This window comes from Oncorhynchus gorbuscha, linkage group LG16 (assembly GCF_021184085.1).
Source record: "Oncorhynchus gorbuscha isolate QuinsamMale2020 ecotype Even-year linkage group LG16, OgorEven_v1.0, whole genome shotgun sequence".
Classification (NCBI taxonomy): Eukaryota; Metazoa; Chordata; class Actinopteri; order Salmoniformes; family Salmonidae; genus Oncorhynchus; species Oncorhynchus gorbuscha.
Window position 1 is genome coordinate 48,685,003 of NC_060188.1, and position 25,050 is coordinate 48,710,052.

At 42.0% G+C, this 25,050-nt stretch overlaps 1 protein-coding gene across 6 annotated transcripts in view; it reads left to right on the top strand.

Annotated features, from left to right (window-relative positions):
* LOC123998916 (cullin-5-like) overlaps window positions 1-23,569 on the top strand; it is a 44,392-nt gene extending 20,823 nt beyond the window's left edge. For 5 of the 6 annotated variants that reach the window (XM_046304152.1, XM_046304147.1, XM_046304148.1 and 2 more), the window contains exons 15-19: window positions 5,874-6,049; window positions 7,652-7,813; window positions 19,492-19,610; window positions 22,792-22,915; window positions 23,148-23,569. In XM_046304152.1, coding sequence (XP_046160108.1) covers window positions 5,874-6,049; window positions 7,652-7,813; window positions 19,492-19,610; window positions 22,792-22,915; window positions 23,148-23,342 — 776 coding nt within the window. In that variant the 3' untranslated portion in view covers window positions 23,343-23,569. Of the gene's footprint in view, window positions 1-5,873; window positions 6,050-7,651; window positions 7,862-19,491; window positions 19,611-22,791; window positions 22,916-23,147 lie in introns of those variants that run through there. The other variant, XM_046304153.1, reaches the window with a different exon arrangement.
* The last annotated feature ends 1,481 nt before the right edge of the window (window positions 23,570-25,050 follow it).

A 25,050-nucleotide genomic window follows, 5' to 3' on the forward strand; every position in this document is an offset into this window, starting at 1 on the left:
CATAGCCCATAAAAAAATGTCTCCTGTTTTCCTCGTGAAGGTGATCAGGCCTCACCAGGAAGACAGAGGTCAGAACAGAGGTCAGTCAGCCCTATTAAGTGAGTTGGTTTTCCTGTACCTCAACCATTATTTTTTTTAGACATTTAAGACAAAATGTTTGATCAGGTTTACCTTGGGTTTTTCAGAACATTTCTTTGAATCAATAGAAATTACATGTGTGCAACCAAAACTCTGACAATAGAAATGTTCAATTGTGTACAACATCCTTTCCAACCCATGAAAAACCAAATAAAAAGACCCCACACTTCTAAATCAGAGTATTAACCACTAACACATATTAATTAATAGGTGGGTTCTGTGTGGATGCTGGTATGTACAGTGGGGCAAAAAAGTATTTAGTCAGCCACCAATTGTGCAAGTTCTCCCACTTAAAAATATGAGGCCTGTAATTTTCATCATAGGTACACTTCAACTATGACAGACAAAATGAGAAGGAAAAAAAATCCAGAAATTCACATTGTAGGATTTTTAATGAATTTATTTGCAAATGATGGTGGTAAATAAGTAATTGGTCAATAACAAAAGTTTCTCAATACTTTGTTATATACCCTTTGTTGGCAATGACAGAGGTCAAACGTTTTCTGTAAGTCGTCATAAGGTTTTCACACACTGTTGCTGGTATTTTGTCCCATTCCTCCATGCAGATCTCCAGAGCAGTGATGTTTTGGGGCTGTTGCTGGGCAACATACTTTCAACTCCCTCCAAAGATGTTCTATGGGGTTGAGATCTGGAGACTGGCTAGGCCACTCCAGGACCTTGAAATGCTTCTTACGAAGCCACTCCTTCGTTGCCCGGGCGGTGTGTTTGGGATCATTGTCATGCTGAAAGACCCAGCCACGTTCCATCTTCAATGCCCTTGCTGATGGAAGGAGGCTTTCACTCAATCTCACCATACATGGCCCCATTCATTCTTTCCTTTACACGGATCAGTCGTCCTGGTCCCTTTGCAGAAAAACAGCCCCAAAGCATGATGTTTCCTCCCCCATGCTTCCCAGTAGGTATGGTGTTCTTTGGATGCAACTCAGCATTCTTTGTCCTCCAAACACGACGAGTTGAGTTTTTACCAAAAAGTTATATTTTGGTTTCATCTGACCATATGACATTCTCCCAATCTTCTTCTGGATCATCCACATGCTCTCTAGCAAACTACAGAAGGGCCTGGACATGTACTGGCTTAAGCAGGGGGACACGTCTGGCACTGCAGGATTTTGAGTCCCTGGCGGCGTAGTGTGTTACTGATGGTAGGTTTTGTTACTTTGGTCCCATTTCTCTGCAGGTCATTCACTAGGTCCCCCCGTGTGGTTCTTGTGATCATTTTGACCCCACGGGGTGAGATCTTACGTGGAGCCCCAGATCGAGGGAGATTCAGTGGTCTTTTATGTCTTCCATTTCCTAATAATTGCTCCCGCAGTTGATTTCTTCAAAACAAGCTGCTTACCTATTGCAGATTCAGTCTTCCCAGCCTGGTGCAGGTCTACAATTTTGTTTCTGGTGTCCTTTAACAGCTCTTTGGTCTTGGCCATAGTGTCTTTTATACTGATAACAAGTTGAAACAGGTGCCATTAATACAGGTAACGAGTGGAGGACAGAGGAGCATCTTAAAGAAGTTACAGGTCTGTGAGAGCCAGAAATCTTGCTTGTTTGTAGGTGACCAAATGCTTATTTTCCACCATAATTTGCAAATAAATTCATAAAACATCCTACAATGTGATTTTTCTGGATTTTTTCCCCCTCATTTTGTCTGTCATAGTTGAAGTGTACCTATGATGAAAATTACAGGCCTCTCATCTTTTTAAGTGGGAGAACATGCATAATTGATGGCTGACTAAATACTTTTTTGCCCCACTCCGTGGCAAAAATTGTAGTGTAAATGCCTTGCTTAATTTGGGAGGTCGCTTAACCTCTGGTACAAGTGGAACGGTAGCGTCCCACCTCGACAACAGCCAGTGAAGTTGCAGGACGTCAAATTCAAAACAACAGAAATCCCATAATTAAAATTCCTCAAACATACAAGTATTATACACCATTTTAAAAGATAAACATCTTGTAAATCCAACCACAGTGTCCGATTTCAAAAAGGCTTTACTGTGAAAGCACACCATGCGATTATGTCAGCGCCAAGTCACAATAAACCATATAGCCATTTTCCAGCCAAGTTGAGTGCTCACAAGTCAGAAATAGCGATTTTAAATTAATCACTAACCTTTGATCTTCATCAGATGGCACTCATAGGCCTTCATGTTACACAATACATGTGTGTTTTGTTCGATAAAGCATTGTCTCAAACAAACATCCGGTGAAAGTGCTGAGCCACATCAAATAACAGAAATACTCATCATAAACATTTGATAAAAGATACAAGTGTTAAACATATGAATAAAGAAACTTCTCCTTAATGCAGCCACTGTGTCAGATTTCAAAAAGGCTTTACGGCGAAAGCACACTTTGCGATTGTTAGGTCGACGCCTAGCCACAAACCCATACAGCCATTTTCCAAAACAAAAGTCAGAAATAGCATTACAATTAATCACTTACCTTTGATCTTCATTTGGTGGCACTCCCAGGTCTCCATCTTAGACAATACATTTTTGTTTTGTTCGATAATGTTCCTCTTTTTTTTTCTTTTTTTTCGCATTTTGTCCAGTAATCCAAATGCACGGGCACTAAGTCCAGATCAAATTTTTTTTTAAAGTACAATGAAAGTTAGTAGAAACATGCCAAACGATGTTTAAAATCAATCATCTGGTTGTTTGTCGTAAATAATCAATACTATTTCAACCGGACAAAAGCTTTGTCAATAGGAAAGGAGAAACAAGAAAGGCGCGTTCCTTATCAGGGTGCATGGCTGATGTCTGGAAATTTCCACTGGCCACTGATTGAAAGTGCTGTATCTCCCTCATTTTTCAGAGTAAAAGCCTGAAACAATGCCTAAAGACTGGCCACATGTAGAAGAAGCCATAGAGATCGTGAACTGGGTCCTAAGTCTTTGAATGGTGGATAGGCTTTCAATGGAAAAACAGCCTTTCAAAATAATAGTACTTCCTGGTTGGATTTTCCTCAGGTTTTTGCCTGCCATATCACTTCTGTTATACTCAGACATTATTTTTAACAGATTTGGAAATTTTAGTTAAAAAAAAATCAAAATTTACTAATTATATGCATATCCTAGTTTATGGGCTTGAGTAGCAGGCAGTTTAATTTGGGCACGCTTTTCATCCGGTGGTGAAAATACTGCCCCCTGCCCAACAGGTTAACCGCTGGTTCCGGGTTCGAGTTAGGCACCTGCCCCAGGAAGCCTTTCAAAGGGAGAGATACAGAATCATTGATAAACATGAAGAAGAAAAAAACTTGGTAGCGCACATTCCATTGGTCTTGGAAGAAAGAAAATAAACATACTTTTCACTATGCTCCATTTTAATCAGTCCTAAAAATTCTTAATTATCGAGTTTACTGCATCTTGGGCAGGAAGTCTCAAACCCATGCGTGTACAGAATTATACTTCAGGCACATCTGATACAGTGTCCTGTATGGATGAATTGGGCACCTTCTAAAGTAAACAACTCTCTTGTAATTGTGCTCTTTTTGACATACAATTCTGTACGAACTGTCCCAAATTTCCCCACTGTGTGTGTCTCACAGCCTGTTTGAGTTCAGTGTGTACTGGCGGCTATCTATTGTTCCACAGGAAGGTTATCTCTAATCCAAACAACAGATGACTTAAACACGAGAGCAGTGGACCGGGCCTTGGAAGAGTGAGCAGCCTCTAATCTAACATCAGTCCCAATGCTCAATTCCTCTCTTACTCTTACTAAAATATTGCATTATTGGATTGCTATCTGAAAGCCAATTACCGTTCACCTTGTTACTTTCCCTAATCTCCATAATCTGTTTCCTTCAATAAAATCCTTCTCTTTCCAGCTGAAAAAACACATTCTCAATCACTGCTCTGAATACACACGGATCAATCTTCTGCTTTTCCCTCTACTGCAAGGTTTAAAACAAAACAAATGACTTTCTCCATATTGGAAGGCAATTTTCTTTTTAGTATACCTTTTTTAGAGAAGTTACTCTGGTAATAAATATCTCTGGATATTCACTTTCTGCTCCAATATTTATTAAATGTCTATTTTAAGATTCATACGCAAAGCTTTGGAGGGATCATTATGTATTAACTGGATGGGCACTGTTTTAGTCCCGAGTTGTGCTCCGTCCATAATAAGTCTGGCATCTGAGACAACCGGGAAACATGCCGTCTCCATTTTGCGTACACAAATTAGTTTAGAACGTCATTTGGGATGTCTAAACTCCATCGGAAGCGCAATAAATGGTAGCCTTAAGTTTAGTTAACAGAAAATCATGTTCAAAGGACCACTGAACAGAATACTTTTTACTCCACTTAGTATGTCTACGTTTGGGGGTTCAGGTTGTAGATGTTTCTATTCATGCTTCTCATGATCATAATAACCCATTATACTCTATATTATGTTACTTTATCTCTAGTAACCTATTGTGCATTTGTGCTACATCCTCTTATTATCCAAATATCAATCTTCCAGCTTATCCCATATCTCACAATCACACAACTTTCACATTCAAAAGTACCTGCCCCCTTACACTCTAACTGGTTGTGCTACTTTTAGGTGCAATGACTCCAACCAAACATTTCCTGTAGTTGTTGAACACTCATGTTGCTGTGGAGGAATTTGGCACCCTCTTCCATGCAGAACTGTTGTAACTCGGCAACATTTTTCGTTTTTCAAGCATTAACTGTTCGTTTCAAGTCCTGCCACATCTCAATTGAGATTAGGTCTGGACTTTGACAAGGCCATGCTTTATCAATTTTCATGTAGACTTGATTGTGTATTTTGGATCATTCTTGCTGCATGCTTCACTTCAGCTACAGCTCACAGACCGATGGCCTGACATTGTCCTTTAGAATTCTCTGATACAGAGCAAAATTCATGTCCTCCAGAAAGTTATACTTTTGACTTATCTGTCTATAGAACATTCTCCCATGAATCTTGATGATCATCCATGTGCTTTTTTGGCAAATTTGAGTCTACTTTTTGGATGACATGGGTCCCATTATGCCTGGCGAAGACCAAACACTGCATTCCAGTAAGAACCTCATACCAACAGTCAAGGATGATGATGGTTTGGGATGCTTTGCTACCTCAGGACCTGGACGACTTGCCTTAATAGAAGGAACCATGCATTCTGTATCAGAGAATCTCATACCAAACGGTGAAGCATGGTGGTGGTAGTGTGATGGTTTTGGGATGCTTTGCTACCTCAGGACCTGGACGACTTGCCTTAATAGAAGGAACCATGAATTCTGCTCTGTATCAGAATTCTACAGAAGAATGTCAGACCATCCATCTGGTGAGGTTGGCAGGTCTTTTATTTCTGGTTCAAGCAGGAATCAAACCGGTGTACCTGTACATTTTGGGGGTATAATGTTTGATGTATGTGGCTGGATGAGACCTAGTGAAAAGCAATAAAACTACTATTGATACAGTCCTTCATGTTTTTGGAATTTTGCTTGGAGTTTGCACTATTCCACTGGCTCCACTACCAGTACCCCCAAAAAAGCACAGCTCAAGTACTTGAAAGTGTGTATATTATATAATTAAATAGAACACTGGAATGGACATGGGCTTTTCATCAACGTATCGAAAAATGACATATCTTGATCAGGGAATCTTTCGTTCTAGAAACTGATCAAATGTGGCAAATATATTGTATAAAACAATGAATTAGTAGTTATACTAGTGTGTGTGAAATAATGTAATCCCCTTCGCCCTCTTGTGCAGCGGACTCTGTCAACATCAAGATCCTGAATGCGGGGGCGTGGTCGCGGAGCTCCGAGAAGGTGTTTGTGTCACTGCCCACCGAGCTGGAGGACCTGATCCCCGAAGTGGAGGACTTTTACAAGAAGAACCACAGTGGCAGGAAACTGCACTGGCATCACCTCATGTCCAATGGCATTGTGAGTATAAAGCACCCCCCACACACAAACACAGGAGTGCCTAGGGGGTTGGTCAGCCTCTTGCACATTCACCCCTCCAGCCTCCTCTCTGTCCAGACCATAGAGATTAGAGGTCGACCGTTTTAATCGGAATGGCCGATTTTATTTTTATTTTTTATTATTTTTTTTGTGTTTTTATTTTATTTTTAATTATGTCTGATTTTCAAGTTTTCATAATCGGTAACCGGCATTTTTGGACACCGATTATGGCCGATTACATTGCACTCCACGAGGAGACTGTGTGGCAGTCTGACTACCTGTTATGTGAGTGCAGCCAGGAGCCAAGGTAAGTTGCTAGCTAGCATTAAACGTATCTTATAAAAAAACAATCAATCTTAACATAATCACTAGTTAACTACACATGGTTGATATTACTAGTTTTATCTAGCTTGTCCTGCATTGCATATATTCGATGCGGTGCCTGTTAATTTATCATCGAATCACAGCCTACTTCGCCAAACGGGTGATGATTTAACAAGCGCATTCGCAAATAAAGCACTGTCGTTGCACCAATGTGTATGTACCTAACCATAAACATCAATGCCTTTCTTAAAATCAATACACAAGTATATATTTTTAAACCTGCATATTTAATATTGCCTGCTAACATGAATTTCTTTTAACGAGGGAAATTGTGTCACTTCTCTTGTGTTCTGTGCAACAGACTCAGGGTATATGCAGCCGTTTGGGTTGCCTGGCTCGTTGCGAGCTGTGTGAAGACCATTTCTTCATAACAAAGACCATAATGGATTTGCCAGAATTGTACATAATTATGACATAACATTGAAGCTTGTGCAATATTTAGACTTAGGGATGCCACCCGCTAGATAAAATACTGAACGGTTCCGTATTTCACTGAAAGAATAAACGTTTTGTTTTCGAAATGCTAGTTTCTGGATTTGACCATATTAATGACATACGGCTTGTATTTCTGTGTGTTTATATTATAATCAAGTCTATGATTTGATAGAGCAGTCTGACTGAGCGGTGGTAGGCAGCAGCAGGCTCGTAAGCATTCATTCAAACAGCACTTTCCTGCATTTGCCAGCAGCTCTTCGCTGTGCTTCAAGCATTGTGCTGTTTATGACTTCAAGCCAATCAACTCCCGAGATTAGCAATACTAAAGTACCTATTAGAACGTCCAATATTCAAAGGTATATGAAATACAAATGGTATAGAGAGAAATAGTCCTATAATAACTACAAACTAAAACTTCTTACCTGGGAATATTGAAGACTCATGTTAAAAGGAACCACTGCCATATGTTCTGAGCAAGGAACTTAAACGTTAGCTTTTTTACATGGAAAATATTGTACTTTTACTTTCTTCTCCAACACTTTGGTTTTACATTATATAAACCAAATTGAACATGTTTCATTATTTATTAGAGACGAAATTGATTTTATTGATGTATTATATTAAGTTAAAATATAGAAATAAAATAAAAAACATCGGCCGATTTTAATCGGCATAGGCTTTTTTTTTTGGTCCTCCAATAATCTGTATCGTTGAAAAATCCTAGTCGGTCGACCTCTAATAGAGATCCTATGTAATTCTATCCAGATCACATTTAAGAATGAGGTGGGCCAGTACGACCTGGAGGTGACCACATTCCAACTGGCTGTGCTGTTTGCCTGGAACCAGAGGCCTCGGGAGAGGATCAGCTTTGAGAACCTTAAGCTGGCCACGGAGCTGCCTGATGCCGAGCTCCGACGCACCCTCTGGGTAATGCACGGTGTCAAAGGGTAGATGGATGTCAAAGGGTTATCTATCGTAAGGACTAGGGTTGCAAGATTGCTGCAACATTTTCAAAATGACCATGTTTTCCCAAAATCCAAGTAGGATGGTTTCTGGATTGGTGGCATATCCTTGCTCTATTCCGGGTGTCTTCCATCCGGGATTTCAGGAAAACCTGTTTTTTATTGATTTGATATGCTACAAATACTTAAACCTCCCTGCAGTTTCCATGTGACCATAACCATTAGTACTTTCTAAAATGTTTTTTGATTGACGTCTAGCTGTGATGGTTTGACCTTATCGGTTCCGCTTTAAATGACGTTCAGCTTATGAAGTCTTCATAAGCACTATATGTGTTACAAAGCTATAACTGTATGTCATGCTTCATAAATGTGGCATAACTCACATAATCATCCATGTGACATAACCCAATATGTCAGATATGATCTAAATGTGCTTTATAAAGAGGGGACATATTGTGCTGATGGATGGCATACGCTCTAAAGTGCAGAGGTCTGGTGGACCAACACATCAAATTTGGGTCTTCATTATTGGTTAGGTTTAAAATACAAATTACAGAAATGTGGAGGGTTTAGCCATAATTTTGTCACTGTCACAACACAGACAAAAAAATACATACCTTACCCAAGTCACTCGCACAAGGGCTAACTTTGAATGGTTGATATCCCAGGCTTATGTGCTGTGTGCAATAGCCTGAGGACGACATTACACCAAGAAACACTTACCGTGATGAAAGCCCACAACCTGAAGAACTGGCTTTCTTCTGGAACTAAGTTAGATGTTCCTCAGTACACACACGTGCACACAAGCTAAACATGCAGTATTGGGCCCAGCCATGTCTTTGACACATTCACCCACTGCCTCGCTGAAAGATCAGCCACAAAATGTTGCTACAATTCGTATCAGTTTGTCATCAAGCCCTGTCTCCAGCATGGGAACAGAAGAGGAATACCTGGTGCAGTAGTTAGTCTCAGGTCAGATTACTCAAACATTTTGGTTCTGACACAAACGCAGGCTTTGCAGGTCCATTAACCCATTTAAATACCTACAGTAACATGTGGATCATGATAACCTTCATAACTCAGCATAATAATAATAATAATAATAATATATGCCATTTAGCAGACGCTTTTATCCAAAGCGACTTACAGCATAACATTTGATGTAGTATCCTGCAATACTTTGTTTGAAGTGAGGCACCTTTGGTCATTCATAACACATACATAAAGGCTTAGTGATCATTTAAGTTTACATCACTAACAGCTAAAACAAATAAACATTAAAGACATATTTAAGCCATACTTTTCCTATTTGTACATTTAAAAAAAAGCTACAAATACATTAAGTTTCCAAGTACAGCAATGCAATTACATTCAACATTACACAGGGCTGTGAATAGTGTAGCTTGTCCCTGAGCTGGCAGACAATAATTATTGCGCCTCTGCCTGCTGGAGATACTGCATGATGGTTCCAACCTTAAACATATCTACAAACAAAGTTGGCAGGTCTGTTAGGAAATGCCTTTGTCACACCATCTGGATAAGACTGTGCTGCAACACAAACTAAATGGGGAGAGGGGAAACTCCATCTGATTTTGTATTTTTATATTCCTCTTTCACTTAAACTTAAATGACAGATTGCATACTGTACAGTAGCTAACTCAACTACTACAAATTACAATAAATAAAGGTTGTGTTTTTCGCTGTCCAGTGGCACCACAAGTGGGCACTGATCATCACATGATCAGCATCTCGTCAACAACACTAAAAAAGTTATTCTGGGTCACGGAATTTCTAAGAATTTTGAAAATAAATGTCCCCCACGTAATAGTAAAGTGTCAACCTGTATTTATTCATGACATATGAAAAATAATTGTCTAAACATTACCAATGATTCATATTTGTTAATCTTTAAGTGACATTTGCATTAAATTTGGGTTTTAAAACATGTTCCAAGGTCACACAAATACCCCCAGTGCGAATCACTGTATATGGAGTACATATGTTTACTGACCGGCTTGATTCGGTCTTATGTTGCAAAATTTGAAATGATGTTTCATGCATTGGATAAACATAGAGACTCAACTAGAAAATTGTATTTTATATAGTGCAGTTGAGGAACAATGGGAAAGTAATTTTGCTTTGAAAGTTGATTAACTTGTAACGTCAAGTTTTTGAGAAAATGGCCCTTGAATGTTTTGATGCCTACTGGAGAGCTCTTCTTTGTCTACAACCATTCAACATCGTTCACACCCTCTTAATCTTTAGCCCTGCCCATCTCTTTAACCTCTTGCTCCTACCTGACACGCAGGCGTCCCATCTCGACATCTGGAAATGCAAATGCACTACGCTAAATGCTAATAGCACTCGTTAAAACTCAAACGTTCATTAAAATACACATGCAGGGTATTGAATTAAAGCTACACTCGTTGTGAATCCAGGCAACAAGTCAGATTTTTAAAATGCTTTTCGGCGAAAGCATGAGAAGCTATTATCTGATAGCATGTAACACCCCAAAAGACCCGCAGGGGACGTAAACAAAATAATTAGCATAGTCGGCGCTACACAAAACGCACAAATAAAATATAAAACATTCTTTACCTTTGACCATCTTCTTTGTTGGCACTCCTAGATGTCCCATAAACACTATTGCGTCTTTTTTCCGATTAAATCGGTCCATATATAGCCTAGATATCGATCAATGAAGACTGTGTGATCAACGAAAAAAATAGCGTTTTATAACGTAACGTCATTTTTTTTAATTAAAAAAGTCGACGATAAACTTTCACAAAACACTTCGAAATACTTTTGTAATGCAACTTTAGGTATTAGTGAATGTTAATAAGCGATCAAATTGATGACGAGGCGATGTATATTCTATAGCTGTACGTCTGGAAATAATGTCCGGGTAAATCTCAACCAAAATATCCGGTCTGAGACCTGAAGAAATGGGCTGTCTCTTACATTTACATTTAAGTAATTTAGCAGACGCTCTTATCCAGAGCGACTTACAAATTGGTGCATTCACCTTATGACATCCAGTAGAACAGTCACTTTACAATAGTGCATCTAAATCTTAAAGGGGGGGTGAGAAGGATTACTTATCCTATCCTAGGTATTCCTTAAAGAGGTGGGGTTTCAGGTATCTCCGGAAGGTGGTGATTGACTCCGCTGTCCTGGCGTCGTGAGGGAGTTTGTTCCACCATTGGGGGGCCAGAGCAGCGAACAGTTTTGACTGGGCTGAGCGGGAACTGTACTTCCTCAGTGGTAGGGAGGCGAGCAGGCCAGAGGTGGATGAACGCAGTGCCCTTGTTTGGGTGTAGGGCCTGATCAGAGCCTGGAGGTACTGAGGTGCCGTTCCCCTCACAGCTCCGTAGGCAAGCACCATGGTCTTGTAGTGGATGCGAGCTTCAACTGGAAGCCAGTGGAGAGAGCGGAGGAGCGGGGTGACGTGAGAGAACTTGGGAAGGTTGAACACCAGACGGGCTGCGGCGTTCTGGATGAGTTGTAGGGGTTTAATGGCACAGGCAGGGAGCCCAGCCAACAGCGAATTGCAGTAATCCAGACGGGAGATGACAAGTGCCTGGATTAGGACCTGCGCCGCTTCCTGTGTGAGGCAGGGTCGTACTCTGCGGATGTTGTAGAGCATGAACCTACAGGAACGGGCCACCGCCTTGATGTTAGTTGAGAACGACAGGGTGTTGTCCAGGATCACGCCAAGGTTCTTAGCTCTCTGGGAGGAGGACACAATGGAGTTGTCAACCGTGATGGCGAGATCATGGAACGGGCAGTCCTTCCCCGGGAGGAAGAGCAGCTCCGTCTTGCCGAGGTTCAGCTTGAGGTGGTGATCCGTCATCCACACTGATATGTCTGCCAGACATGCATAGATGCGATTCGCCACCTGGTCATCAGAAGGGGGAAAGGAGAAGATTAACTGTGTGTCGTCTGCATAGCAATGATAGGAGAGACCATGTGAGGTTATGACAGAGCCAAGTCACTTGGTGTATAGCGAGAATAGGAGAGGGCCTAGAACAGAGCCCTGGGGGACACCAGTGGTGAGAGCGCGTGGTGAGGAGACAGATTCTCGCCACGCCACCTGGTAGGAGCGACCTGTCAGGTAGGACGCAATCCAAGCGTGGGCCGCGCCAGAGATGCCCAACTCGGAGAGGGTGGAGAGGAGGATCTGATGGTTCACAGTATCGAAGGCAGCCGATAGGTCTAGAAGGATGAGAGCAGAGGAGAGAGAGTTAGCTTTAGCAGTGCGGAGCGCCTCCGTGATACAGAGAAGAGCAGTCTCAGTTGAATGACTAGTCTTGAAACCTGACTGATTTGGATCAAGAAGGTCAGAAGGCTATCTCTCTCTCAGAGAGAGATAGCGGGAGAGCTGGCCAAGGACGGCACGTTCAAGAGTTTTGGAGAGAAAAGAAAGAAGGGATACTTGTCTGTAGTTGTTGACATCGGAGGGATCAAGTGTAGGTTTTTTCAGAAGGGGTGCAACTCTCGCTCTCTTGAAGACGGAAGGGACGTAGCCAGCGGTCAGGGATGAGTTGATGAGCGAGGTGAGGTAAGGGAGAAGGTCTCCGGAAATGGTCTGGAGAAGAGAGGAGGCGATAGGGTCAAGCGGGCAGGTTGTTGGGCGGCCGGCCGTCACAAGACGCGAGATTTCATCTGGAGAGAGAGGGGAGAAAGAGGTCAGAGCACAGGGTAGGGCAGTGTGAGCAGAACCAGCGGTGCCGTTTGACTTAGCAAACGAGGATCGGATGTCGTCGACCTTCTTTTCAAAATGGTTGATGAAGTCATCTGCAGAGAGGGAGGGGGGGAGGAGGATTCAGGAGGGAGGAGAAGGTGGCAAAGAGCTTCCTAGGGTTAGAGGCAGATGCTTGGAATTTAGAGTGGTAGAAAATGGCTTTAGCAGCAGAGACAGAGGAGGAAAATGTAGAGAGGAGGGAGTGAAAGGATGCCAGGTCCGCAGGGAGGCGAGTTTCCCTCCATTTCCGCTCGGCTGCCCGGAGCCCTGTTCTGTGAGCTCGCAATGAGTCGTCGAGCCACGGGGCGGGAGGGGAGGACCGAGCCGGTCTGGAGGATAGGGGACATAGAGAGTCAAAGGATGCAGAAAGGGAGGAGAGGAGGGTTGAGGAAGCAAAATCAGGAGATAGGTTGGAGAAGGTTTGAGCAGAGGGAAGAGATGATAGGATGGAAGAGGAGAGAGTAGCGGGGGAGAGAGAGCGAAGGTTGGGACGGCGCGATACCATCCGAGTAGGGGCAGTGTGGGAGGTGTTGGATGAGAGCGAGAGGGAAAAGGATACAAGGTAGTGGTCGGAGACTTGGAGGGGAGTTGCAATGAGGTTAGTGGAAGAACAGCATCTAGTAAAGATGAGGTCGAGCGTATTGCCTGCCTTGTGAGTAGGGGGGGAAGCTAACATTGGGCTATAACTAGCAATGCACATAGCTCTGAGATACGAATAATATTACTACACAGATAACACACGTGATGTTAGTTAGCCAGCCAGCTAATGTTAGCTTGCTAGCTAACAGTACACTTTAACTTGACTTTCTGACAAAATTAGAACGGTTTAATATCTAAATAAATTTGCTAGCTAGATTCTCTTACCCTTATACATGGATGAATGCTTCTCCCTCTCTGTCACAGATGCTAAGATAAGGTTGCCCTTAGTTTGAAGATGTAATCTGGAGACTTCTGTGTGTTCTGTTTTCAACTCTGGCTGCATATTTGCAATCAAACGCCTGAATTTTCTCCAGCTCTGATGCACTCTAATTCCACTGATTTCAATACTCTGTCCTCCAGAAACTCCCAAGTGGCGCAGCAGTCTAAGGCACTGCAACCCAGTGCTTGAGGTGTCACTACAGACACCCTGGTTCGAATCCAGGCTGTAACACAACCGGACGTGATTGGGAGTCCCATAGGACTGCACACAATTGGTCCAGCTTCGTCCGGGTTTGGCCGGTGTAGGCCATCATTGTAAATAAGACTGACTTGCCAAGTTAAATAAAAGTGGAGAGCAACACTTATGCAGTTCTTCTACGTGATATCTTTCAAAAAAGCAGTGTTAGAAAGGATTACCTACACATACTGACCTGCTCATATTATAGACCGAAGCGTGCTACATGGCAGACCAATCCAAACTCATCTCTCGACATGTCCAGCCCACTCATCATCTCAGCCAATTATGGTTAGCGGGAAGGTTGCAGGCTTTTTCCAACTAGGCTCGTAATTTAACAATTTTCGTATTTACAGATGGCATACACGTTTGTTTTTAAGGCACATGAAAGTTAACATGTTCCAGAATGCATTTCTGACAAACATTACCTTCAAATGGCACTCCTGTGAAGTAGTGACTTGCGACGTACGCCTACTTTGCTGAAACAAGTCACATATTGGCTTAGATACTATTTTATTTCCTATTTTGTGATATTTGCATTGTTTGCTCTATAACCCATTCATTCATACGCCACCGTGATATACACACAGTGGAGGAATGCATTCAAATACGTTTGTTTCATCACAAAACCGGAAAGCAACATCTGTCCGGTGAAGAGCAAGAACTATTCTGTGTGCTGCTGTAAAAGTATTGTATGTAATACTCAGTCTGTAGAATGTGTATATGGTGTAATTTCACGGGGCTCTGAATAATACAGCGTGTTGCTGGCCTTTTACCCCACACATTCCATTGGCTGTCACAATGCGAATCCCTGTATTTGGAATACATAATCATCACGTGGCTTACTGCAGTACAAAAAACCCGCTAACCAAACAGCGGAGGGCATGCTCACTGAATTAAGGGCAACTAAACCCCAAACATTTTTCCCAGACTTCAAAAGTCATCCCCCTGATGTGGTTTAAGCATTCTTGTGAACATAGAATTCAAATTGTTTTATTATTTAGTTTGATTTTTTTTTTTTATACCGGTACATGTGGGAAATCCGAAACTTGGAAAAACTAAACAGAGAAAACTGAGTTTGTGGGGGGAAAACCAAAGTAGGCAAAAAATAACTAACTACTATTTTTTTTGCAGTGCATGACTGCACTTCAGAGTGTTTTGGTGAAGGTTGAGGTCAGGTCCAATATCGACTATGCATCAAAGCGGTTAGGCCATCCTATACTGAACAAATATATAAACGCAACATGTAATGGGTTGGTTTCATGAGCTGAAATAAAAGATTCCAGAAATGTTCCCTATGCACAAAAAGCTTACTAATCTAAAATGTTGTGCACAAATTGGTTTACATCCCTGTTATTGAGCATTAGTCCTTTGCCAAGATAATCCATCCACCTGACAGTTGTAGCATATTAAGAAGCTGATTAAACAGCATGATCATTACACAGGTGCACCTTGTGCTGTGTACAATAAAAGGCCACTCTAAAATGTGTGGTTTTGTCACACAACACAATGTCACAGATGTCTTGAGGGAGTGTGCAATTGGCATGCTGACTGCAGGAATGTCCACCAGAGCTGTCGCCAGATAATTGAATGTTCATTTCTCTACCATAAGCCACCTCCCACGTTTTCAAGAATTTGACAGTATGTCTAACTGGCCTCGCAACCGCAGACCACGTAACCACACCAGCCCAGGACCTCCACATCCGGCTTCTTCACCTGCGGGATGGTCTGAGACCAGCCACCCGGACAGCTGACGAAATTGTGGTTTTACACAAACTAAGAATTTCTGCACAAATTGTAACAAACCGTCTCAGGGAAGCTCATCTGCGTGCTCGTCGTCCTCACCAGGGTCTTGACCTGACTGCAGTTCGGCGTTGTAACCGACTTAAGTTGGCAAATTCCCACCTTCGATGGCCACTGGCAAGCTGGAGAAATGTGTTTTTCACTGATTCATTCTGGTTTCAACTGTGCCGGGCAGACTGCGTGTATGGCGACGTGAGCGAGCGGTTTGCTGATGTGAACAGAGTGCCCCATGGTGGCAGTAAGGTTATGGTATTTGAAGGCATACGCTTTGGACATCAAACACCATTGCAATTTATCAATGGCAATTTGAATGCACAAAGATAGTGACGAGATCCTGAGGCCCATTGTCGTGCCATTCATCCGCCGCCATTACCTCATGTTTCAGCATGATAATGCACGGCTGAAAATGTCCTAGTTCTTCCATGGCCTGCATACTCAGCAGCAATGTTCCCTCTCTTTTAGTCACTGAGCAAATTTCAAGTCTGCTGAGCGCTAACTTGAACATTTGTGAAAATTCTGTGCAACTTCCAGTGCACGTTTGCTATGAACTCTGAGGCTGTACTTGATATAAGTTTGTTTTAACAGTGGCCATTTGATCATGCACTGCTCAAAAAAATAAAGGGAACACATGAACAACACAATATAACTCCAAGTCAATCACACTTCTGTGAAATCAAACTGTCCACTTAGGAAGCAACACTGATTGAAAATTGTACATGCTGTTGTGCAAATGGAATAGACAACCGGTGGAAATTATAGGCAAATAGCAAGACACCCCCAATAAAGGAGTGGTTCTGCAGGTGGTGACCATAGACCACTTCTCAGTTCCTATGCTTCCTGGCTGATGTTATGGTCACTTTTGAATGCTGGCGGTGCTTTCACTCTAGTGGTAGCATGAGACGGAGTCTACAACCCACATAAGTCTGTGAGACTTTTGGGGGGGGGAATAAAACATGGAGGGCTTGACATAAACAGGTAAATCTTCTTGTCCTTCAGACAAGGAGGTGACCGACAATGTTGTGGTGTTTGATGCAAGAAACCACTTTACAAAATAAAATGCAATATTATTCATACCATTTATTACAGAGAATCAGACAAATTATGCTACCCTCTGCCTATTGGCTACTTAGCTTATTGAAGTTTGTCTCAAAATGTCCCTTTAAGACAAAATAAAATGCTCTACCTGATTTGCTTTTCTAGAAAATGTACATATTTTGTGCTCTTGTAGGAAGCAATCAGTTACCTATTGCTGACTACAAAGTATCTATAATTGGGCTAGTAGCTCAATAACTAGCAAAGGACATGAACAAAATGTGCACACGTGGCTACCTGGAGCTCTTGCGTTTATCTCAAAACAAGCGCTTCTACTCACAACCGCTCATGTTGTAAACACAGTCCAGTTAAAAGTAAATGGCACATATCCATATATGGCAATGGTCTATTTGGATATAGGCCTACTGCAGCTCTGATCGTTTAGGCTGCACTGGTCTGTATAGAGTACGGACTGTGTAGTGCGTGTCAATGCAATAGAATCCTACTCTGATGGGTTCTGGCTACAACCAAATCTCTTACATAGTTCTTGGTTTCGGTATGTTGCATTGAAAGTGGCTAATATTGTGTTGATTCGATCACAATTTCTATAGTAAATGGAAATGAAAGATAGTGTTAGCAAGGGAAACAAGCTGATCTACCTCATATTTTGTTTTAAACACGACTTGAAAAACAAAAGCCTATGCAACATTAACAAATAACATTATTTGTTTTTAAATTGGTCACATGCGCCGAATACAACAGTGAAATGCTTACTTATAAGCCCCTAACCAACAATGCAGTTAAGAGAAATGCCTAAATATAAAAGTAACAAATAATTAAAGAGCAGCAGTAAAATAACAATAGCGAGTTAGCTTACTGCACAAACCTCATTGCTACAGTAATATATGTGCCCAATACATTATCACCGCATATTGGCTTTGCTACTAATACATTGTTGTTCGAGACACTTAAAAAAATATATATTTCAACATTTCAGGTAGGCTATATGATCATACCGGTAATAGATCCATTGTTATATTACTTGTGAAGCACAACTGAGTGAGCATACATTTTAAATAGTTTTTATTTTACTGGACTGACGGTATCTGCATCTGATGGTCAGTCTCTGCGGAGGGAGAGGGCAGCAGACTGAGGGTCCGCCTCTCAGCATCCCTCCGTTCTCCCTTATCTCCACTGACACTGACTAAAAAGGGACACTGTCTTCAAGCTGATGGGGCAACTCGAGTCGCACCGCATTATTTCTGCCTCATGCACAAATTCATGTTGTTCCTATGAACAGATAAAATGAGAAATTCCTCTAAAGACCCAAGCCACTAATGATAAAACTTGCCTATAGATACACGTTCATTACTGCTGCAGTACTTGTTGTAGCGCTGAGTGAAAATAGGATATACACTGATTTTATGTCTTATAATAGTGTTGAATACAAAGTAATGACAGTGCTGAACTTAAACATGAACTCATAAAAACAGCATCTCATCTTAGTATCTTTGCTGTAGCTTGCTTTTATGCATGCTACGTTACTGCGGACACGGTCATTTGAGCCATCTGATTGGCCAGCAGTAGGCCTATAGTGCACTTGATTTGCTCTCTAGGCCCGCCGGGAAGGCAGAGTTTGTACTTTCAGACACATGAAATTGTTCAAAATGGCAACAGTTCGCCTACCCAGCTGAATTGTGTGCACCTACTGCCAACAGGCCGAGACAAATATTGCTTTATCGTTTTTTATTTATTTATTATAATTGTATTTTTTTTCCCAGAAATGCTTGGCGATCGACTAGGAATGATCACGATCGACTGGTTGGTGACCACTGCTCTAGAAAGTTGAGTGAAGTTCAATCTCGTGCTTCTCTTTGCGGGCTGATATTTCTGCTCGGCAGGGGAGTTGCTCGGCGGTCCCGGGGAGTTGCTCGGCGGTCCCGGGGAGTTGCGCGGCGGTCCCGGGGAGTTGCTCGGCGGTCCCGGGGAGTTGCTCGGCGGTCCCGGGGAGTTGCTCGGCGGTCCCGGGGAGTTGCTCGGCGGTCCCGGGGAGTTGCGCGGCGGTCCCGGGCATACTGCGCACAGCTTAGAAGGAACATTGCTCACCAGACATGTCACCATTGAGTTTGTTTGGGATGCTCTGGATCAACATGTACGACGGCGTGTTCCCGCCAATAGCAAGTAACTTCACACAGTCATTAAAGAGGAGTGGGACAACATTCCACAGGCCACAATCAACAGCCTGACCGACTCCATGGAAAGGAGATGTTTCACTGCTTGAGGCAGCATATCTATATTCACAGACACGTGAAATCCATAGATTAGGGCCAAATGAATTTATTCAATTGACTGATTTCCTTATGAACTATAACTCAGTAAAATCTTGTTTCATGTTTATTTTTGTTCAGTGTAGAAATGTTTTAAAGTAATGTAATATAATATATACAATTTAGTAGACACTTATCCAAAGCAACTTACAGTAATGTGTGAATACATTTCTACGGATGGGTGGTCCTGGGAATCGATCCCACTATCCTGGCATTGCAATGCTCTACCAAGATACATGGCAGGGTTATAAATGCTTTGTGAAGCCTCAGTTTGATATGATTTTATAAGACCTTTCATCGGTTCTTATTCCACCCTTTTATATAAAGCACAGGTTTGTCATATTTGACAGTGGGTTGTCACATTTGAAATCGGTAGTTATGCCACATTTATGAATCCTTTTTAAAGCATAGATGAAGCCTTTAAAATGTGCATTTCATTTCAAGTGGGATCCTGTTAACACTCAATCTCTGTGCTCCTCACAGCTACAAAACAAATATCCACTCATTTAAGTTTACTCTAGTCTCTCCTTCTCTCCTTTTTTCTCCCTTTTTCTTCTCCCTCCCTCTCTCTCCTTTTCCTTCAGTCCCTGGTAGCGTTCCCCAAGCTAAAGCGGCAGGTGTTGTCCTACGACCCAGTGGTGGGTTCGCCCAAAGACTTTGCAGAGGGCACCCTCTTCTATGTCAATCAGGAGTTTTCACTAATGTAAGTGTTCCCTAATGTGTGACCAGATGGGGTTTGCAACCCGGCTCTCCACCGTCAGAGTTGGCTCTCTGGGCTAACTTTACTTGCATTGCCTTCAGGAAGTATTCATACCCGTTGACTTATTGTACATGTTGTTGTTACATCCTGTATTCAAAATGGATTAAATATACCCCATAATTGCTAAAAAAAAATAAAAAATAAAAATTGAAATGTTAGTACATTTACTGCAAATTAAATACAGATCTCATTTACACAAGTATTCACACCCATGAGTCAATTGTTAGAATCATCTTTGGCAGCGACTACAGCTGTGAGTCTTTTTGGGTCTAAGAGATTTGCACACCTTTATTGTACAATATTTGCACATTATTGTTTTTCTAAATGCTTCAAGCTCTGTCAATTTGGTTGTTGATCATTGCTAGACAGCCATTTTCAATACTTGCCATAGACTTTCCAGACGATTTTAAGTTAGAACTGTAACTAGGAAACTCCGGAGCATTCAATATTGTTTTGGTAAGCAACTCCAGTGTAGATTTGACCTTGTGGTTTAGGTTATTGTCCTGCTGAAGGGTTTGTCTGAGTGTCTTTTGGAAAGCCGACAACCCGGTTTTCTTCTAGGATTTTGCCTGTGCTTAGCTCTATTCCGTTTCTTTTAACCCTAAAAAACTCCTTAGTCCTTGCCGATGACAAGCCTGCCATAACATGATGCAGCCACCACCATGCTTGAAAATATGAATATTCTTTACAGTTTTACTTCAGTGACTTATTGGAAACAGGATGCATGTTTTGGAATATTTTTTTCTATAGACTTCCTTTTCACTCTTGATTTAGGTTAGTATTGTGCACTAACTACAATGTTGATCCATCCTCAGTTTTCTATCACACTCATTAGTCACCATTGGCCTCATCAAATTTTATTGGTCACATATTTATTAGCATATGTTATTGAAGGTGTAGGGGAACGCTTGTTTTCCTAGCTCCAACAGTGCAGTAGTATCTAACAAATTATAAGGCCTTTTAAGTGTTTCTTATACCACCCTTTATAAAGCACAGGTGTGTGTGTGTGTCATGGTGAAATCACTGAGCGGTTTCCTTCCCCTCTGGCAGCTGAGTTAGGAAGGATGCCTGTATCATTCTAGTGACTAGGTGTATTGATACACCATCCAAAGTCTAATTAATTACTTCACCATGCTCAAAGGGATATTCAATGTCTGCTTTTTTATTTTTACCCATCTACAAATAGGTGCCCTTTGCGAGGCATTGAAAAACCTTCCTGATCTTTGTGGTTGAATCTGTTTGAAATTCACTGCTCAACTGAGGGACTTAACAGATAATTGTATGTGTGTGGTACAGAGATGAAGTAGTCATTGAAAGAAAAATCACACAGTGAGTCCATGCAACTTATTATGTGACCTGTTAAGCACATTTTTACTCCTGAAGTTTAGGCTTGCCATAACAATATGAATACTAATCGACTCAACACATTTTTCTAAATACATAATTCCACTTTGACATTATTGGGTTTTATCTGTAGGCCAGTGACCCACAATCTAATTTGAATCATTTTGAAATTCCGCTACTCAGCAATGTGGAAAAGTCAAGGGGTGTGAATACTTCCTGAATGCACTGTATCTTACAGGTTGAATTTCTAGACTTGGAGGTTGTCCTGTATCATCTAACTCAGCAAAAAAAGAATGTCCCTTTAATTTGTAAAAATCCAAACAACTTCACAGATCTTCATTGTAAAGGGTTTAAACACTATTTCCCATGCTTGTTCAATGAACCATAAACAATTAATGAACATGCACCTGTAAAACGGTCGTTAAGATGCTTACAGATGGCAGGCAACTAAGGTCACAGTTATGAAAACTTAGGACACTAAAGAGGCCTTTCTACTGACTTGGAAAAACACCAAAAGAAAGATGCCCAAGGTCCCTGCTCATCTGCGTGAACGTGCCTTAGGCATGCTGCAAGGAGGTATGAGGACTGCAGATGTGACCAGGGCAATAAATTGCGATGTCCGTACTGTGAGACGCCTAAAACAGCGCTACAGGATGGACAGCTGATCGTCTTCGCATTGGCAGACCCACCTGTAACAACACCTGCACAGGATCGGTACATCCGAACATCACACTTGCAGGACAGGTACAGGACGGCAACAACAACTGCCCGAGTTACAACAGGAACACACAATCCCTCCATCAGTGCTCAGATTGTCCGCAATAGGTTGAGAAAGGCTGGACTGAGGGCTTGTAGGCCTGTTGTAAGGCAGATCCTCACCAGACATCACCGGCAACAACGTCGCCTATGGGCACAAACCCACCATCACTGGACCAGACAGGACAGGCACAAAGTGCTCTTCACTGACGAGTCGCAGTTTTGTCTCACATGGGGTGATGGTCGGATTCGCGTTTATCGTCGAAGGAATGAGCGTTACACCGAGGCCTGTACTCTGGAGTGGGATCGATTTGGAGGTGGAGAGTCATGGTCTTGGTCTGGGTCGGTGTGTCACAGCATCATCGGGCTGAGCTTGTTGTCATTGCAGGCAATCTCAACGCTGTGCGTTACAGGGAAGACATCCTCCTCCCTCATGTGGTACCCTTCCTGCAGGCTCATCTTGACATGACCCTCCAGCATGACAATGCCACCAGCCATACTGCTCGTTCTGTACATGATTTCCTGCAAGGCAGGTATGTTAGTGTTCTGCCATGGCCAGTGAAGAGCCCGGATCTCAATCCCATTGAGCACATCTGGGACCTGTAGGATTGGAGGGTGAGGGCTACGGCCATTCCCCCCCTGATATGTCCGGGAACTTGCAGGTGCCTTTCAAGAGTGGGGTAACATCTCACAGCAAGAACTGGCAAATCTGGTGCAGTCCATGAGGAGGAGATGCACTGCAGTACTTAATGCAGCTGGTGGCCACACCAGATACTGTTACTTTTGATTCCCCCCCCCTTTGTTCAGGGACACATTATTCCATTTATGTTAGTCACATGTCTGTGGAACTTGTTCAGTTTGTCTCAGTTGTTGAACCTTCTTATGTTCATACAAATATTTACATATGCTAAGTTTGTTGAAAATAAACAGTTGACAGTGAGAGGACGTTTATTTTTTTGCTGAGTTTAGTATGTGGCACAAAAAAGGCCCACTAGTACCACCTCTAAATGTTGTGTGTGTCCAGAAAAAACTCCAAGGTCCAAAAAAGGGGGAAGATTAACCTAATTGGCCGGCTTCAGCTCACCACAGAGCGAATGAGGGAGGAGGAGAACGAGGGAATCGTCCAGCTCAGGATATTGAGAACACAGGTACTGTATAAGGGCTTCCCCATTTAAAGGTCATTGCAAAGAAGATTTGATTTCACATCCTTGTCTCTTTCTCAAAGCACATTGAGGCAGAAGATCTGCGGTTTCTCCCCTTGGCTCTTCTCCAACAATGCATTTTGAGAAAGCGGCAAGGACTGAGGATGCAAGGTATCAAGGGAATACAGTACAATTGAGATTCACCCTCTCTTTCTTCTCCTGGTCTCTCCCTTTCCAGGAGGCCATCATCCAAATCATGAAGATGCGCAAGCGGATCACGAACGCCCAGCTGCAGACAGAGCTGGTCGAGATCCTCAAAAACATGTTCCTACCTCAAAAGAAGATGATCAAGGAGCAGATGGAGTGGCTCATTGAGCACAAGTACATCAAGCGGGACGAGACGGATCTCAACACCTTCATCTACATGGCGTAACGGTGGTGATGACGTATAACGGTGGTTCTTCAGGCCTGATAGACAATAAAATATTTCCAGGCCTGATGGACAATAAAACATTTCCAGGCCTGACCGTCTTAGAGAAAAATAACATCTTTGTATCGTTGGGTTTCAACCCTGATGGACAATAACAATATTTTCAAGTTGACCTTTGATAATTTGTTTATCTATTCATGTGGGGAAATAAAGACTTGATTTAGGACAGAGTTACAGAAATGTATAAAAGGAGGAGTTTGTGTGGGGAAATGAAAGGGTAAAAAAGAAATGAGTTTGAGCTTCTCAGCAGGAGTCCACACCCACCGAGTGTCAGTCATCGGTTTTGTCTAAGAGGCATTTCCTTGTCTGTAGACGGGACGTGGATGGTGGTTGTGAAGGTTTGTCTCTGTTAATGTGGCGTTCGCCTTACTGTCAACCAACCACCACACAGACTGCACCACCTTCCATAGATACCCCACCACTATTGGAGTGGCGATGGTTGTTAGGTCTCTCTAATGACATGGAAGGAAGAACGGTATGAGGTCTGTTTTCCTCCATATCTACAGTCCCAAGTTTTGTGCCTGGCCAACACTAGTCGCCGGATCTCTTCAACAGAACAAGCTGTGTCCTCTGGCAACTGTCTGAGCCAAGCTGTCGGCCATGTTTTTGTTTGTGGTGAAGAACAAATAATTAATGCCGCATTCACGTGCTAGTTGGAACTAGGAAACCCTGACTCATTCGACTAACTGTAGTTATATGTGCTGCGTTCAGCATGTCGAAATTTCAGAGTTTCTTAGTTCCGACTAGCATGTGAACACTGCATTAAAACGTGACGTCGTTCCTGGACTTTCCTGGACCTAGACTAACATTAGTCCCAGATATTTTTTTATATTCTCAATGGAGAATCTTCATTGAAAGTGCACTTTATTCCAGAACTAGGTTTAATCTGGGTTGGGGAAACTGGCTCCACAGTATATATTGTAATTCAGAAATGTTCACAAGAGAGACTGACACACTTTCTGTTTTGACTGATTTTAAAGTGCAGACTGTTTGCTTTAATTTGAGGGTATGTTCATCCATATCAGGTGAACCATTTAGAAAATACATTTAAAGTAGTAGTCAACAGTATTTGGTCCCATATTTTTAGCACACCATGACTACAAATTGTTGGATGCAATTGCAGTTTGTTTTGGTTGTGTTTTAGATTATATTGTGCCCAATAGAAAGCCATTATTTACCATGCATTGTCATTTTGGAGTCACTTCTTTTGTGAATGTTTCTAAACACTTCTACATTTTAACGTGGATGCAGATAATAATGAATGAATCATAAATAATAATTGTGAAAGAGGCACAATTTTTTGTCCAAATACTTTTTGTTCTTCTTTAATGTGGTGACTATGTACAAAAAGTGATGTAATTTCTGAGCGGTTTACCCAATATGGATGAAATTACCCTCAAATCTAAAAGCCTGCACTTTAACCTCATAGTCATTGTATCATTTCAAATGCTGGAGTACAGATCCAAAACATGTCAATGTCCAAATACTGTATATAACCTTCTCTATACATGGTTCTGATGGTAACTACTACAGTACAGAGCTAAAGGAGTGTACAGAAATGTAATGAAATTATGAAATAAACAGCACCTTATTAAAAAAATATGACCGTCAAAATCAACGTTGTCATTCGACCCTGGGCTACTTCCCAACG